General features: G+C 30.8%; 3 protein-coding genes and 1 long non-coding RNA gene across 5 annotated transcripts in view; all 4 read right to left on the bottom strand.

Moving 5' to 3' along the window:
• Nca (neurocalcin homolog) overlaps positions 1–19,669 on the bottom strand; it is a 484,597-nt gene that overhangs the window by 386,689 nt on the left and 78,239 nt on the right. The gene's annotated exons all lie outside the window — the stretch shown is intronic.
• LOC143175096 (uncharacterized) overlaps positions 1–19,669 on the bottom strand; it is a 272,623-nt gene that overhangs the window by 174,959 nt on the left and 77,995 nt on the right.
• On the bottom strand, positions 1,120–17,783 carry LOC143175073 (uncharacterized). Its single transcript, XR_012999693.1, has 5 exons — positions 16,899–17,783; positions 16,327–16,417; positions 15,770–16,251; positions 6,462–6,555; positions 1,120–1,192 (listed from the first exon to the last, which is right to left on the bottom strand). It is a non-coding gene; the product is annotated as an uncharacterized LOC143175073 (long non-coding RNA).
• LOC116435235 (uncharacterized) lies at positions 14,652–15,534 on the bottom strand. The gene is given in 1 exon segment (XM_076372060.1): positions 14,652–15,534. A coding segment is annotated over 1 exon segment (591 nt). The 5' UTR covers positions 15,329–15,534; the 3' UTR covers positions 14,652–14,737.

The following is a 19,669-nucleotide window of genomic DNA, read 5'->3' as shown; positions in this document are numbered from 1 at the left end:
ACAAAATTTAAGTACTAACGTAAAATTTATTTGACAATTTATGATATTGAATTTTATGTTTCATCAATTTTTTCTTGTTGCTGTAAGTTATATAATTTATACAAAGTGTTCTCTTTTGTACAAACTTTAGTTAATTTACTTTGTGAATAAAAATATCACTATTTTCCTATGAAATTATAATAAAAGTATGAAATATGAGATGTTATTGAATTTATTGTAGGCCGACATTTGTTGCGATATCTGTATAATTTTCTCACAATCAATTGATTTCATGTCAATACTTGTGGACTATAAACTTTTTTCTTTTTGAAAAAAAAATTAATTATCAGAAATTTATAATCTGGGAGAACAAGAAACTGATCTACAGTGCGTTAGTCACCTGCGTCAAGCCAGCACGTGGCTCAAAAATGAAGAGGGGCAGGCAATGAATTTGGCCACACGTTCCACCTCGGCTCACGGCTTGGCTACTAACAAAAACGTGCCGAAACTAATTCCGCCATTACTATTGGGCCGAGTGCCGTGAGTTGGACGTTTCCCCTTGTCCCTCTTCACTTTTAAACCACATACTAGCTTGGCTCACGTGAGTAACGCACTGTACGTTGACCAATATATCGTTCGAAGTAGAGTTTGTTGAGCCAATTACTTATATGTACATGTAGACAATTATTTTATAGAGAATTGACGAGGATATATTTCTCAACATTGTCGGTAAATCGTTCGTTAGGGACATTAACAACAATTTTTTTCCAGTTACTTAGAAGATACGTGCGAACCAATTACAGAACCATCATGAATACTCAATTAAACATTATACTTACATCGACCTTGAAATGATTTACGTCATAAGCATGAGACTTTTGTTTGTTCTATACATGGTTATTATATAAATATGCGCTCTTGTGTGTGAACGTTTGACCCATCAGTACACAGTACTTAGATTTGTGATAGGACAAGTTTATTTTTATTTGTACACTCTCATACCAATCACAAAATTGCACTCTTCTAATGAAATCCCTAGGTGACAGGTTTTGTACATAAATGTAATAGTACAAACATTTATTTCTAGCAGTTAGTGTTCTTCAAACATTGTTTCGAGATATTTGTAACAAACACAAAGCCCGAGGAATACTTTTCGTAGGCTTAGTTTCAAATTAATTTAAGATTCTTTTAATTCGTCGTCGATCATATAAACCTAAAAATTCATTCTTTTTAGATAGTGAACAAAAGTGACATGTATAAACTTTTTTTATTAAGAACTATTTAATTATATTTTCTAATGACACTTTTAAAATTTCCGATATTCAATATTGAACTAATATTAAAATATAGGCTGGCAGAATGACAGAATGTAAAATGTAAAATATAAGATGTAAAATGTAAAATACAAAATGTAAGAAAGAATATTGTAATATTATCATTTTTATCAAGTTCGACATTTATTTAGTAACTTTCTGATAAAGTATTTATGGACTTTTAGTTATGTGATATTTTAGTGTCAGTTTTACTTGTAGGATGCACTGTCAAAGTTTGCACAGAAAATCTTAGGACACCCTGTATGCCATGCAACTACAATGAATTGTAATAGCTATTTTATGCTCGGTATGTTCTTGCGATTATTTTAACACGCGACAGTAATGATCGTCTTCATTCAAAGAGCACGCACTTTACGTCGCCCATTATCGCAACTTTTTCATGGGTGACTCACGGGACAGAGCAATACTGATAATGATTGCCAATGGTTAACCAAAACAATTTTCATTTACTTTTAAATCAACACATGTGTGTACAATCGTGCAGTTTTACTTTTTGTCTTAGATTATCGTTGTGATCATATGCAATTCTTAATAATATTTTCACATTATAAAATAGGTGGTTCATTATGAAAGTGGTATAAGTAAGTCCATTAGTAAAAAAATTGCGGAAACGAAAAGTTTACCTATATTACACCTTAATGTAAACTTCTTATTTACAATCAATTGATTATTTAAGTTTTAAAATATGCGTTTGTTTCAGTCCATTAAAATTCCTATATTAAATGGAATTAATTTCATTCTGAAATTCTATAGTGAATTTACATCTATTTAAACATACAGAACCGTGAATGAATTAAGTAAAACTGACAGGATTTTTCAATTAATGAAACACACATACTCCAGTATTTCAAAGCAAAAGAAAATGGATTTATACCATTTTCAAAATAAGCGGCCAAAACTATATTTGCAGTAATTTGACAAGTCTGTAAAACAAAATTTCACAATTCAAACAAATATTACATGAACGCATAAAATAGACTATAAGTTGCATATGGGTAATAAAATTCCATTACATATTTTCCTTTGTAACCAAATCATGGTTGTATTTTCAAAATTATAATTACAGTAATGCTCGCTTATTAAGTTGCTCTTAGTAGGAGACTTCTACTAATTGTCAAAACTAACTTTCGGGTTGAGTTTCCGCATTTGGTATTGATATTCATTTCAGCCTTTCTTTAGTGACACAAATAAATTGAAGAATCCATAATTTCATCTCTACTACTAATTCCATTTCACTCGTACTCAACTTTTTCGTGTTTCACCCTTCAATCGATTCGGACCCGAATGAACAGGAGAAAAAAAATGGTCAGCATTTTCTGGAACTTTACTTCCAACGATAGTGATCGTAACGTTATACGTACTATACATTACGACACATCTTATCACTAAATCTTTTCCTTTCTTTTTAACGTTTTTAATGTTTCGAAAACGGGATCCCAAATAAAAAGGTTTTATTCTATATTCTTTACTTACTTTTATATGTCAACTCACGTTTTAGCGAGTAATACTACATTGTGAAGACTAATTCTTTATAATTGTACATTTAGAAGTTGGCAGACAATCCATTTTCCCTTAAAAAATGTTTTTCCAACTGTGCTAGCAATGTACGCAGCTGCATATTAATCTACTGGAATATATATCTTTGCAGCAGTTCTGCAAGCAAAAGTTGGAAACTTTTACTGCTTTTTTAACCATTCCGACTCAACGAACGTACATTATGTATGTCTCCACATGTGGTGGATACGAAAAAACGAAGTTTTTTTTAAAAGTTTTATATTTTAACTCTTTGCACTCGCGAGACAACTATCAGTCACCACTTAATTTGACACAGTAAAATTATGAAGTTTAATATTCAAAATTTTTTCATATTGAAATAAAATAACTATGCTCCTTAATTTACCTGTGATTATTCTTCAATCTGATTTTTAAAAAATACCGTCTAAATTTCATCGAATAATGTTCAATATTTCCATTGAGAAAGCAAAGGACTTAAACGTGCAAGGATTAAAAAATATGTTAGAGCATAAGCATGCAGTGCTGCCCTCTTGCAATCCATTTTTTTTTATATGCAACAGCACATTCGTATTAACTTTTAAAGCGGATAACGTTATTTTATTGTACTGTGCAATATATTCTTTTATAGGTATTGAAGTACCTTTTATTATTATATGAGATTAATAAGTTGTGTAGAGACTAGAAAATACATATATTAAAAAAGTGTGCAGGATTTCAAAATTCGTATACTTTTACAACATGAAATTTGATAATACTTTCACTTTTAACTTCACAAATCTTTCTCGCTGCATATTTTGCGTTGATATTCTGTTTTCAAAGTATTATTAAATTCGTATAGCACGGAAACAGTTAAAAAGGTTCGATGCCATGGCACGTATTTTACATGGACGAAGTTTCAAAACATTGCCCGATATCGAAACAGGCTACCATGAAACTTTCATTTCCAAGAATAAAGCGTTGTATCATCATAGAATCGAACACCTAGCCAATAGATCAGTACAGATCATAGTATTCAATAGTATTTATATAGAAGAATAACCTTTGTTAACCTATTAACACTAAGTTTATGGACATTTATTGCACGGTTTATTCTATTGGTCTTAAAAAGTTTGATATTCGTTCATTTCAATTTTGGACATTAGAGGTTTAAAGGTTAAACAATTAAAATACATATTTGTAACATTTACTAAATAATGTTTGTACAATTCAATATACGTCACATTGACACGTTCCGTAAACCTAGTTGTTAACTATGGAATTTAGTTTAAAAATCTCTCGTTTTGCAAACAAGAAAATGAAAAAATGAAGTGTATACTCATGAAACGCAGGATGAATTCAGCTAAGGTATATTTTAATAAAAATCCAAAGCGAAACAAAGAAGAATTACATGTTTAACTGAAAAAAATAAATAATTCATCGTTGAAGGAAGTAGTATCATTTCAAACTTTAGGATGACGTATATACTCGTCAAACGCAGTTAACACGTTGAATGTCATGGAAGTCACGGGTAACCTCCAACTCGAATTACTATAGTTCACTGAATTAAACAATGATTATTTGAAAACATTTATATATTATAAATAATGCTATCTAATGCGGTGACATTCAGCTAGATGAACGTGCAATAATAACTCAATTCAATCAAATGATTATATGTCTGAAATTTTACTTTAAAACGATGGACGAATTTATTCGCCTTAATAAACGTTCGTTCAGGCAGTTTTTATTTTTGTGTTTGTATTGCTCCTAACTTTTGAACTGATCACCTACTGTGTCTATATATCTATGATCCCATCTTCAGCAAAGTAAAGTTTCTAAGGAAATTAATGTATAGCACATTGACATATTATAATGACATAGATTTTATTTAAAATGTGCACTGTATTGATATAACACATAAATAATGCCATTAGTATCCAGAATGTGCTGAAGTTTTTCAGACAAATTAACTTTATAAATTCATTACAATTAAGTTATATCTATAACGAAAATCTTGTAGGATTATTCATATAACTAGTGTATTATTATACAATAACTCTTTATGTAGTAAGTATTAACCCCTTGCCCTATGATTTTTTTCTGAACTGTGATCGACCTAAGTATTTTGTTATTAATAATTTATTGAAACTACGACAAAATTATAGTCTTATTCTATGTCAACCTATGCTCTAAGGTATAATCATTGATAATAGAGGAATAATGTGTCATTTGCATTCAAACAAAATTGAATAATAATTATGTTTGTTAAATTCTATTTGAAATCTTCATTACGAGTCTGATATATTTTAGGACAAGGGGTTTAGTATTTAACAAGTAATGTATCCAAATCTTGGTGGCCATTAATGACTTTTCAGTTAATGTGATCACCTTAAAATAAACTCATGTATAAACAAAAAGACACATTTGGCCACATACGTCGGCTACTGACTCGATACGCAATAGAATTATCAGATCGAATTAACTGTTTTATTGTTAACGCTGACTTCTGTGATCACCCACGCGAGAACTTATGAACACGGCAGTCTAATTATAATCGGTATCCACTTTTGAGTCATCGATTCTAATGTTGATTGTAGTCAATATTTCGAAGATAAAAGATAGAAAACAAGGATTAAGCGAATTTAATTAGCTGATGCTTTTAATATTTCCTTTAATAAATTTTTTTTCAGTTTTGCCGATATTGTATATTGTATACATCTGTATCTCTCCGTGTCATCTCTGTACCGCTATCATAATGCTCACGATTTAAAGCACTTACTTTTTCTCTTCGCGAATTGTAAAAATAGGGTTCATATCCGTCATTAGCTCTATTTGCTTGTTTTTATCGGTGAACATTACTAATTTCTACTTTTTTATCCTGTACTGAAAATAACCTACAGAAAATCTCAACTGAACAGCTTTATCCACTCTATCTATTAGTGTTGAAGGACATTACTTGATGAATTGCGTTTTCCATGTATAGTCCTAAACATAAATTGAAAATCTGGCGTATTGTAATTGAATTAGTGTTTTTTAATAAATTCTATACGCTTATTGAATTTTACATTACTCATAAAGCTACCGAGTTCCTGTATACAAGGCGTAATTAATATTCTGTTATATTCCACTTTTCAATTTTTCAGAGAATTTGATTATAATTAAGCGTACAATATTTGATTATCACTTACAAAAACGAATAACAAAATAATATAAAAAAAATTATAATAGAATTTTTATGCAAATCAAAAATAATATGTGAAGTGTTACAGTAAGTACAATTAACACAGTATAAACTAATTCCATATAAAATATAATTAGATCAATGAAATAAATTATAACATTTATAATGAATGAAGAGAAACATAATGGAGAAGATACAGATTGAACGAAAATTATAAAATCGAATTTCCAGCCATCGTAATCAAATTCCAATAAACGTTTGTGGCAATTGACAACGAATTGTCGATAATTTTAACGATTTCAATCGCATTACTACCCTAATTTTATTTATTAAAGTCGAAAACATCGAACACTTTACGGACAACAATGTCTCTATATCATAATTCGTATAAAAAACAGTTTATAATAGCCGCAAAATTTTTATTTATGCTGCGATGGTAACAAAGTATTAAAAGTACTCGTAGCACTACCTACGTGCCAAACCCTTGTAGTTAAAGTTTCGAACACTGCCAGAAATATCGGAGAACACGATAAATTGCTCTAAGAAATGCAAAACTTGACCAGATTTCTGAAACAAAATCAACATCGGCGTTTAATTATAAAGTGAAACATAAATAAAGATACAGTGTCAACAAAATATATTTTAATTGATGTACTAATACTGTGACTATAGAATGGTCATTATTTAGTTCTAATAATCTTCGAAGTTACATTTTGAATCGAACCGATTAATTATTAAATTATAATAATAAATATTATAAATATTAATTATCAAATTATAATGATAAATATTAATGTCCATTCGGTTTGCACTGTTGAGGCTTTCGGTCGTAAAACGTGATACTGGTTAGGAATCTCTGGTTAAGAATACTCGAATGTTTTGCGAACACTCATCAGTAGCCAAATGTTAAACGTATATTATCGGTGTGTCACCTTACCCAGATGAAACTTGCTATAATGCTTGGATAACATTGTAATATTACTTTCAAAAGGACACAACATACATCTGAGAAACTACTGTGAACAACGGTGAACTACTGTGTCCTAAAAGCATCAAGTCATTAACACGACTATCATTAATCAACTAGACGTACTGCAACTATATCTTTGTGTATTAAGTTATAATCCATTATTCACGTTCAACGTATATTATCTATTGAAACTCTTGCGCATTATCATTACGCATGGTAGGATTCCCTATAACAACAGACACGTTCCACATTATGCGAAACAAAGCATCCCAAATTAGAATGAAATGAATATTTCTTTTATATCACACAGGAAATAACGTGCAATTTATTTTACTACAAGAATGTAAAATATTTTCATTTTGTATAAAACTCCAAATTAGAATGAAATGAATATTTTTTTTGCATTATATCGGAAATAATGTGCAATTTATTTTATAATAATACTGTGCTTGTTTATATTATTTCCTTATGAAGAATCTCATTTCTATCATTATTCTTTCAGCAATTCTTTGATCGTGTTATACGGGGGCAATAACGCAGTTCGTGTTATCAGAATATGTACCGCGTTATACAGGATCCTACTATATAGCAATACATAGGGTGTCCTATAATTTATTTTATTCATTTTGTTCCATTCATCCGTTTCGATGGAATCATAGATATTAATTACAATTCAACTAACATGCTACAGCTCAAAATTCAATGTTAGAGTAAATAAATATATAGGAAATAAAATAATAAATATAATGGTATATGATAGCTGTAATAAAAGCAGGGAACACTATTAGATGTACATACATAGACAGATCATAAGTACAGCGTTCACTTTATGCTTTATACATTTGTCATAACGTTTAAATATAATATTTGTGGTTCTCTTGCAGATAGATACTTTAGTATTACTTTTAATTGTAGAACATATTGACAAACTTTGTACTAAAACCTGCAGAATACTCTGTGTAACAAAAAAAACGAGACGGGACCAAACATCAAAAAACTTACGAGATATAATTTTATTAACAATAGAATTAGCAATAACTGTCATCTATGACTTCGACTGGATAAAATTATAATCAATTAAAAAGAAAAATAGATCTTAATCTTAATGACAATATTTATGAAACAAGTTAATGTATCAATGAACAGATATTGTGTTTACGTATTGTCTTAGTTAAATAAAAACTGATTCATTATTCCATTATAAAACCAACAAATTTCAATAACAAATTAAGAATACAAAATATGAAAGAATTAGACAGCTAGCAAAATCTTCAAAAAAAATTCTAGTCTATAGTTTTCAAAAAATAGAATTTGTTTATATTTCTCGAATCCTTTCTGAAAATTAAATATGTTATAAAAGCATTTAACTCTTATTGATCTCTTGTGTCATTGTAGCACATTTTCCAGTAAAAATTGATGTTACTTCGTCATTTGTCAAAACATTAATCTGCGATTTTGTGACTTTTATTCTTTTAATATGAAATACATATTTATTATTGTTACTGGCAAAACATACTACAAAAGGGTGAGAAAATATTTTTTACAAAAAAAGATACTGTTATTGTCAATTTTAGCACACACGACTCTTACATTTTATCAAATTCTTTTGTGGCTAATTCATTGCTCCCTAATTGTTACACTATTATCATGCGTTTTTTATAGAACCTCTTCAGAATATACTTAGATGTATATACATTTGAATATGAAAAGTTATAGCAACAATGATTCGCTCGGCGATCTTCCGGCAACGGTAACAAATTATCGATATCTAAAAATTACTATAATTTCGCGGATATAAATCGCACAAAACAGTTCATGGGGTCCTTGGGAAAGAGAAAAAGTAAAGTATAAGACTGTTGCGAACACAGCAAAAAGATATTCTTAGAACTTCTGTACACATTTGAATTAAACCAATTTTTTTAATAAAAGTATTTTTATGAACCCAGAAGGATAATTATACATTTTTTTTCACCAAGTTACAATAATTTGGAGAACTGATAACTTTTCATTGAGTGTCCAAATATTTTTGATCAGTTTATGCCGCGATAAATATAAAAGAGCAGTGTGCCTAGCACATAATTTCATTTTGTGTAGAAATATGAGCAATATGTGGTATAAATATGTATTTCTATAAAATAATTCAAAATTGCATCAACTATTCAGTTTTTATAAAGTATTTTACCGTTGTGTTAATTTAACACACGAAGGATTCTTTCACTTGAGAAAATGAGGGTCTTATGAGAGATAAATACCTTTTACATATTTTCGAGTTCAAAATTTTGAAATGTATAGCAATAATTAATTGTTGGCTTTAACTCCAAAATATCTATGTTCACTGTGGAACGAAAGCCGTGGAAACTGCATAGTAGCACGTTCAACATATGCCTATAAGAAGTTATGAACGTTCTAGTAATAACTGTAAGCTCACGCAAACAAAAACGTTTGCGACGAGTTCTGTAAACGTAAGAACATTACAGAACATTAAACAAAATATTATAATCCAGTAATATTTTAATATGGGTGTTGAAATGTACAACGACGTAAACAGTATTTTATTATGTTTTTATTATATTTATATATACATACAAATTCGCGAGTAGCTACTTTTCGCCTTTCTAATACTCATTACCGGTGAAAATGAAGATAACCACAAGCTAATTGCAGCAAATTTCTGACGTTAAACTAGGAACAGAAATTCGAAAATTTCTTTTGAAATACTAGTTCTGCAACGATCTGTTGTTTGAAACAAAGAACTTTCCATTAAAGAAATCGTAAATGGAAAGAACAGAAGGATCAAATGTTTTGAAAGTTATACTTGAAAAGTAGTGAATTCACGTCAGCGGAAAGCAGGAATAGAATTTGAAAAGACGTGAATCTTGTCAGCGGTCTCGAATGTGTTAATATATGAAAATGTTTTTTTATTACGTGTTTTACAAAAAGCGAACTTCAATTTTCTTTGTATCTAAGAAACATTAATATCTTTTAATGCTTTCATATTATTGGTTTTAATCTAAATCTAATTCCTGAGGGTAGTCATACTAAACTTTACGGAAGTTATAAACATAATTTCGTTCAAATAATCAAGATTACTACTCTATGCTCCTATAAATAAGTATATAAGACTATGCACTAAAACGCAGAGGTAATTTATTATAAAATATCTGATGCATGATTAATGACCCGAGTGCATTAAATTGATTATAGTGTAACCGTTGCACCAACGTCATCTCTAACATTAATAAATACATCACGTCATTATGACTGAAACGCTTGTGGACGGAATACAGAGAAGAAACGCATACAAAAAAGAAACAAACTTTTCTGAAACTGTAATCCATTAAAACTGTACCTTTGACTTTTACCAAAGAGCTTTTAAATAACATATAAAATTCATGACTATGGTCTGAAATATCGTATTCCCAATAAAAACTTCTGGTTTAAACGGTACGATAAAAGCAAAGTACATAATCCTTTCAATCGGTCATTAACGCACTCTTTTATCTGCTTTATCTTATCGATATATGTTTCCTTAACGAAATTTACAACTGCCAACTGCGTCATTTCGCTATTTCAATGTTGGTTTAGTATCATTGTTCGTTTAAAATTTATATAATACTAAGTAATTTGTAAAAATGATAGACGTATACTTCATGCAAAAGTATCTACTTTCTAGTTTCGTTAATTTAATTGCAATTGCAACGACATTCATTGAATATACTGAACCTAGCACACAGACGTCACATTGATCCACGAAGAATGGACCATTATACGCTTAGATCATACACAATATTGCACATCTGTTCAAAGACAGACGATGCTTCAACAATGATGTTCGAAGCAATTCATAGAGGTAGAGGTCTATAAGTACGCATAGTTTCTCTTACAATGAGTCATAGCCAAAATCGTACAGCATATACAGAGTGCGACGGAATGACGTGTTAAGCTGATATAAAATTATGTAATTCCTCACGATAAAAGAACAAGAACATATAGAATGAAGTTTTGATGTTCTTAGTTTTCGAAAACAGTATTTGACCATGCAATTTCGATTAAAATATGATTTTCCATGCAATACAAAACATCTGTCGCGTTTATAAACAATACTTACACGATATTTGATAGTTAGTAGATTCAAAATAAGAACAGAACGATACTTTATCAGCAATATTTTGATAAATTATTCGTTATTGCAAAAAATCAATTAATTCTTATTGCTAAATATAATTTAAGTATAAACGAAATAATGATAAAAATGAGATTCTTCATAAGGAAATAATACAAGCAGACGTATTAGGAAATGAACACACAAATTCTGAAGCTGCAGAAAATTCGACCAATAAAGAATTTGGTCTATTACTCAAAATGTCAATAGAATTTACTTTTAAAGAAATTCTGACAACGATTCAATTTTAGTTTCGTCTACCTTTTTACTAAGTTATTCTACATATAAAAATAAATCATTTCATGTTCCTGTTGTTTCAAAATAAATTACATATTATTCCATGTTATATTAAAAACAGTATTTATTTAATTCTAACTTTTGAGGTTCTTTGTTTCATAAATAGAATGGATTTAAATTCTTTCTTCAATAAATCTTTTATACTATTTACATTTGTTAAATCTTCGAACGCTATTAATAAATCATCAACATAAATTATAATTATTGTATCATACCCGTCTCTTAAATCTATATATACACAAGGATGAATTGCGGTTTTTCTTTCTGAAATTGATTCTGGTTAAGTAACTATCTAATCTAAAACACCATTCTCGTCCGGCTTGTTTTAAACCATACAAAGGTTTGTTCAACTTGCACACCTTATTTTCCATTCCTATTTTTATAAACATCTCTGGTTGCTCCATATAAAGCACATCCGACAGATTTCCTTGGACATAGGCAGTCACTACATCTAACTGATGTACATACATATTTTTAATTACACTAACTGCCAAGAGGGTTCTTACGGATTCTAATCTGGCCACTGGTGCAAATATTTCGATGAAATCTATACCTTCACGTTGCTGACCGCCTCTTGCGACCAACCTAGCTTTAAATTTATCAATAGAACCGTCTCGGTCATTTTAATTTTATAAACCCATTTACATTTTAAAAGTTTTTCACCTGTAGGCCTCTCCACTAAAGTCCACGTGTCGTTTTCTATCAAAGCATTATATTCAGTTTTCATCGCCTCTAGTCATTTCTCCCTGTTCGGACTGTTCATTGCTTCGCATATAGTAGTTGGTTCAACTTAATTCAGTTCCTCCTGAGTCGAGTTCACACAAATTTCTTCGTTTGACTCCCCCTGAACCAACTTCTTCTCCTGATAAATCTTGCCTGGTCTTCCTCGATTTCCAGTTCTTTCAAATTTAGGACGTCCTGGCCCTCTACTTGTACATGGAGTTTCATCTGCAATTGGCTCCTCTACATTTGTTTCCCTATTAACAATTTCATTATTAGATGAAGACGACACTGAAACTTCTTCTACACCTTGTAACAAAATTGGTTCCGTCGGTGCCTTAAGCAATTTCAATAAATCATTGCTTCGATCTTCATTATAATTTTCAATTAACCTGACGTCTCTTCTTTTAATAATCGTCCTGGTTCCTTTTTCCCATAAACGATATGCTTTTGCTTCAGACGAATATCCCACCAAGACATATTCTCTTCCTCTTGGTGCAAATTTATTTAAATTTCGATCTTTCGTCAAAGTAGTAACTGTACTGCTAAATTTTCTCATATATCCTATATATGGTTTTTCACCTGTCCAAATTTCGTATGCTGTAACATCTTCTTCGTAAGATTTTGTGGGACATCTGTTTCTAATAAATACCACAGTATTTACTGCCTCTGCCCATAATGTCGTTGGTAATTTTTCTTATATTAACATGGTTCTTGCCATTTCAATAATTGTCCGATTTGCGCGTTCAGCCGCTCCATTTTGCTGTGGCGTGTACTCGACAGTTAATTCTCTTCTAATGCCTTCTTTCTTTAGAAAATCACTAAATTCCTTTGAACAGTATTCTGCGCCATTATCTGTTCTTAACCTTTGAATTTGTTGACTAGTTTGTTTTTCCACAAAAGTTTTATATTCTTTAAAAGCATCCAGTACTTCAGATCGTTTCGTCAGCGGCTTAACATGGATATAACGACTTTTGTCATCTATAAAACTAACAAAATGTTTAGGTCCTCCTAAAGAAATGTTGTTAAATGGACCACAAATATCACTATGAATCAAATCTAATAATTCTTTTTCTCTTCTAGTAGAAGATTTAAATGGTAAACGATGGATCTTACTTTCTATACAAGTTTTACATACAGGGTTGAAATTTTCCATATCTTTTTTCATACCGATTACCATTTGCTTGTTCTTCAGCTTACGTACGTCATTAAAATTTAAATGCCCAAGTCTTTGATGCCATTTGATCAACGCGTTACATTTTGTTTGTATCATTGCACTGTTATGACTTTTGCTTTCTTCCACAACATATAAACCATTTATTTCTTTAGCACACACAGCTACCGAACCATCTGGTCTTCTTACTTTAGCAGAGTCTTTATAAAATGTCACTTTATAACCATGTTCAGTAATTTGTGATACTGATAGTAAACTATTTTTGAAATTAGGTACCAACATTGCTTCTTTTAATTTAATGTCATTTTGTTCTTTGTCCATGACCTTTGCTTGTATATCAATTTGACCTTTTCCTATTGATTGCATACATTGATCAGTAGCTGTATACACTTTTACATTATTATTATTAATCACATTAAATTTCCCCTTTTCATTGGTCATATGCATATTAGCTCCGCTATCCAAATGCCAAATATTTGAATTTTTACAATAATTATTAAATGTCATAGCTGTCATTGCATCACTTCGATTTTACAATGATGTGCCAAACTTCATACGACAGTCTCTTGATCGATGTCCATATTTCTTACACGTATTGCAATTTCCATTAAACGTCGGGAACTTTCCTTTGAAATTAACATTTTTATAATGCTTTTTCTTAAACACGAATGCATTATCGTTGTTTATTTCTTCGTCTATATCATTATTTTCTCATCTTCTCGCTTCTTCTTCTATTAATTTTATTTTAAGTGTTTCTAGATTTGGTAATTCGTCGCGCGATTCAATGGCAATCACAAAATGTTCATATTCAGCTGGTAGTGAATTTAAGGGGGGAAATACCTTTAGACGGATGAAAACGAGCTTATCTGTATGAATTTTTTTGTAAAGCAAAGGATTGTTTTACATTTTTGAAACTTTGGTTATCATTTATTATATTCTTTCTCTATTACAACGCATTTTTTGTTTTTCAAAGTATTTAAAAATGGCGGAGTTATGTTCCTGTTTTTCGGGAAGGTTGTGGTACGATTTATTAAATGGTGTAAGCTCTAGCATTGGCTACATTGATTTGAAACAAACCAGCAAGACATATTTCGATAACTAACATTTACAGTTTGTAGGTGAACCTAAAAAAAGAGAAAAATATTGAAAATTGAAAAAATGGCACGCGTTTAAACAGAAACTTCGAATTTTACATGAAATTTTCGCTATATTTTGCACCAAAAAGGTACTTTTATTTACAATTTATTTCATATCTTTAGGTTCATACAGAAGACAATATTGTTATAGATATGTGTGCAAAATTTCAACAAGATTGATTGAGTAGTTTTTGAATTATTGGTTCCACCGATTTCGAAAATGTAGTTTTGAGATAAACATGTTCAAAGTTTCGATAAGTGATAACTCAATAATTTCAATAACTTAGCAGCTAGTCTGCGATTCCTGCGCCATACAATATTCTTTCTGTTTCCTCGTACAGCTGATTTTCCTCCATACGTTGCTCTCTTGTTGCTTTTCGAGCCTCTTTGGTAGTTAATGAGGTGCGTCGCTCCTATCGAATTACTCTTTGTTCGTCGATTTTGTCGGCGTATGTTTTTGCTTGTTTTCCAATTACAGTATTCAAAGCACTCATAGTTCTTAAAACTGAAGCATATCCTTCGTTAAATAAGCCAGCTGCCAAATATGCTGCAATTTCAATAATTTTTATTCCTGAGTGCAGGTGCTTTGGAGCGAACCGCCAAACAGTTGAGTTGAAACTCTCGTTATTGTTCTGAGTACGTCCGTCCAAGCACCTCTCAAGTAGATTCTCTTCAGATAAATCTTCATAAATTGGTAGGATGTGCTTCTGCACGTCTGGATGTAGTGGTGCAGGATGTTCTATAAGGTCCAAATTTGCTCCTGTAGCTAGAGCTTTCTGCCACTTGCACCAGCCGTCATTTCCTACCGGGCAGTATTCGTGCCTTGGATTTTCTTTGGTGGAGCATAAGTGATAATACGAAGCCATTATAGCTTCCTTCATATTTTCCACACTATGAATACTTCTTCGTATGGCTAAGCCATAGTATGCGGTGAGTTTCCTGATAAGCGCATCAGTCAGCTTACATTTTCCACCGAGGTTTTTTATTTTTTAATATTTCGAAGCCGGCTGTATGATAATTTTTGTTTTATAACGCAAATAATGTAAAGTAACATGTTTACAATGATTGAAAGGAGGGAATTATGAAAGGCGGGTCCTCCGCTTCTAGCGCGTGAATATATACCTGCGGTGGGCTACCGCCTATGAGTCCCGATAGCATCAGAAGGGCTCCGAATTTCGCTTTAAAACTTTGGCACCATACTCTTAAGATGTTATACTAATATCCTATAGAAAAAAAAATATTGCGATTTTTTAAGGTTCTAAAGGTATTTCCCCCCTTAATACCATTACAGTCACAAGTTCATCTGGAATTTTTATCCCTACCTCTTCCAGTTGTTCAACTTTACGTTGAAATTCACTAATGTATTGTGTCATTGATTGATTTGATTCTTTTTTCATTCTATGAAGTTGTTTATATAATGCGGCTCTTCGAACGGGACCTCTCGATTCATGTACCTTTTTTAAGTTCTCCCAAGCCTCGCGTGAAGTTTCCGCTCTTTTTACATGATTTAATTGAGTTTCATCAACACTCAATAGAATCAATGCTTTCTCATCTCTGTTCGTCCACTCGCGTACATTATCATCAGTCCTTATTTCCGTTCCATTTGTATAGGCCCATAATTCGTTATATACTAAGAGACTTCTAACTTGAATTTTCCAAGATTCGTAATTCTTCTCTCCAAGCTTCTGTATTTGATTTGGATTCAATGATGCCACATTTCCACATAACTTTTATTTTGTTTAAACGTACTACACTTTTACTACACAATAGAAACGTTATTATTTGAATTACCTGGGCCCATAACCTGTTGGGTTTAATAAATAATGACACTTCTTTATTATTTATTTAATAGAATACAAATAAATTGAATATACTATACCTTTCTAACATTCTCCTTATTTTTTTCATAAAAAACCACCATATATTTGCTTGATACATATTTTGACTTTTTATACAAAAATAAGTTTCGTCTGGTAGAAAATGAACAAAAAATGTAACTACATTTTTGTTTATTATACATTTATTATAATAGAAATAAAATTAGTAAGTATAACTGACTGTGAGATTGAAAATCGTCTCGTAGGAAAACTCAGAAATGCATTTTAAATAGAAAATTGTTTTACAATTTTATACTCTCTTTGGTTTTGATTTTACCAATTTCTTCATAAACTTGGATTCAACCGTGTACTGCTTGCTCAATTAAAACTTGTCTGAAAGCATTTTTATTTGTGACTGCGTGTTTTAGAATTCTAATGGACAATTTATTCTAAATATGTATATCCTCATCACTTGCACAATAATATGTACAGTAGTTACGTTTTAATTATATGCGACGATCGCTTCGCGTGATTGTCGCTTCAAACATAAAGTAGTCAAAAGTTTCGAATTTATTAGCGTTACACTTTAAAAGTTCTTTCAAAATATTTAAATAATCATATTTGTTTATGTTACCTTGAATAAACTTTAATTTTCCCCTATCAAACCAGATTATCCGTCACGTTTAATGTTGCGGTCTAACTTTTTTCACTTGAAATTCATTATTTCGTCGACGCCAATAGAGATTGTATTATCGGTTTTACCGTTACCAACATAGACCATATAAATTTGCATTTTAGCATTTTCAATAATAACCGATAATATTGATAAATAAAAGAATTTGCGAAAACTACATCTTTGAGAAGAAATCGGAATTGATGTGCTATTTATAATATAAGGATTAGAACTATCGTGTTCACAAGGGTCACTTTTAAAGTGAATGCATGTTATACAGGGTGGACCACGAAGCGTGATCAGCTTAATTTATTATGCTGCTAGCGGTTCGATCGGAAATTTTCTTAGTTAAAATAACAAGGTTCAAGGAGGGCTTTAAGATGATTGTACGAAATTTTTTGTCGACCCTTCTTTTCCAGAGTTATCAAGGTCACCTTGAGTACACGCCGATCAGAAAACACTTCACGTTCGATATCATTAAATGTGCCCCAAGGTACAGAACGAAATGTTTACAAACAGTACGCGAGGGATCAAATCAATAATGACTAATACTAATCTATCAGCAGCTATAGAAAGTGTACAAGAGTGTGGCTTACTATTCCTCTTTAATAATTTTTTAAAATCTTGCAAAACTCTTCCAACTAAGAGTTTTCTTTAGTCATCTTAGATTCAGAAAAAATACGTGATATGATGCTCGTCGAATTCGTCTCAGTGTCCGCTAAAAAATGGATGCAAACAATGGTAGGTTCATCTGTAAAAGAACTGAAGGTGATCTTGATAACTCTGAAAACAGAAAGGTTGATAAAAAATTTGGTACAATCATCTTAAAAATCTTTCCTTGAACCATGTTACTTTAGCTAACAAAATTTCCGATCGAACCGCTGGTAGTAGAAAAATTTAACCTGATCACGCTTCGCGGTCCACCTTGTATACATATGTCGGTTTATCCATAGCGTTGCGCAATAAATACATGTGCTTGCAAGTTATTGTTATAAAAAACAATAGGATAATATTGGAACTCTGTATCTTCCGTGCGCATTTTATAACACTTATTCTTTAGCTAATACCATTTATACAAATGTTGATTCATAATTACACATTATAATTTATACAAAATGCATAATATTTACTTGTTTTTGTCTAACACGAAATGTGAAATTTTCATTCGTTAATTTTAGTTCGTTAATCTTAGTTATTTGAAAAATGATTATAATAACTGAATTAGACTGACCTTATTTTCATGTATTTCCGAACTTATTTATAAAGTCAAGCTTACGTTCATGTATGATGTAGGTATTTCTGTATTACAACGTTAAAAGTAACTTATCCTATGTACTAATAAGAATACATAAAAAACGACTTTGGTCAAACCACGATTTCTAATTCACGGAATAAAATGACAGCTGTTGAATTATCAACAGGAAATAATAACCCAGCTAGACTCTTTCTCATGTATTTATGCAAGTACACAAGAGAAACGCCAATCAGGCAACATGTGCGCATACCGAGGCTATAGACTGGTTCGTTCACGGACATTGTCATACGTCGATACTTGCGATATGTATGACACGTCAATAATAAGTATTTATTCACTAATAAGTTTTTAAGGGAATGAAGAAGGCAAAATGTAGAAGTTTCCGTCAGCTTTTCTCTGTGACTTGTACACAAAAGTTTTAATGTAGCAAGTAGCTGTAATGGATCAATAGCGGTGAGCACAGCCATCACGTAAGCTGAATATAGATGCACAGAAGAAGTACAAGGTGAAGTATAATTATTTGTTGTTTGCATCAAGTGATCAAGCAAACCGATTCACTTTTACTTAGTAATTCGAATTTAATAACTTCATATGTCACCTTATCGCAGATTGCATTGCTAAAAATATCGAACAGAAGAAAGTGAAGCTACTCTGCCCCTTTTACTTTTTTAATCAATAACTATTGCTTTACATCATAGAAATAAAGTGGAGCTTCTCGTGTTCGAATCAATAGAGATACAGTAATGTTTTAGTAATAGAATAGTCGTTTATTTAACGAAAGAAAAAAAAACAATGTAACAATTTAGTCAAAGTAACAGGCTTTAATTTTCGTATTTTGCAATTAGTGATAACATAAAAATGTTAAGTATCTGTAATCATTTTACCAATTAATAGGTTTGTTTACATAATGTAATCAATATCAGTAGAAAAAAATGTAGGTACTTTTATCATTCTTATAAAAAGAAACATTGTATTAAACAGTCGGTAGTTCTAATATCAAGCCTAATGTTCTGCTAGTAATTAATGACTAATTCAATTGTACCGTTCAGATCAACGCGATTCTGTATTCGATCTATCCAATATCTTACTCAATATTAAGTTTACAAATTCATTCATATTTTAAATGCACTTTTCATTTAATCAATTACTAATCTATTAAAATTTTAAACATTTCTCCACTACGTTGAAGTTTTACAGTTTTGCAAAATCAAAAGTAAGAGAAAACTACCGAAAGTAGTGGTGAATATTTCGAGGGCTGGAAAAACATCACATTTTTTTTTTAATAGATGGTAAATTTGATTTTAAAAAGACTCTACATTAATTTCTGTAGCTAGTAAAAATAATTAACTTAATAAATTTCTTTCTGTAAACAGACGCAACGATGTTAATTAAATTATAATATCAACTATATAAAAGTAAAAGTAAAAATTGAAAGTAATATGTGATAATTTTAGCGTTTGTCATTTGATCAACGACG

This window comes from Nomia melanderi, chromosome 11 (genome assembly GCF_051020985.1).
Source record: "Nomia melanderi isolate GNS246 chromosome 11, iyNomMela1, whole genome shotgun sequence".
NCBI lineage: Eukaryota > Metazoa > Arthropoda > Insecta > Hymenoptera > Halictidae > Nomia > Nomia melanderi.
This window is presented reverse-complemented; position numbering and strand designations above follow the sequence as displayed.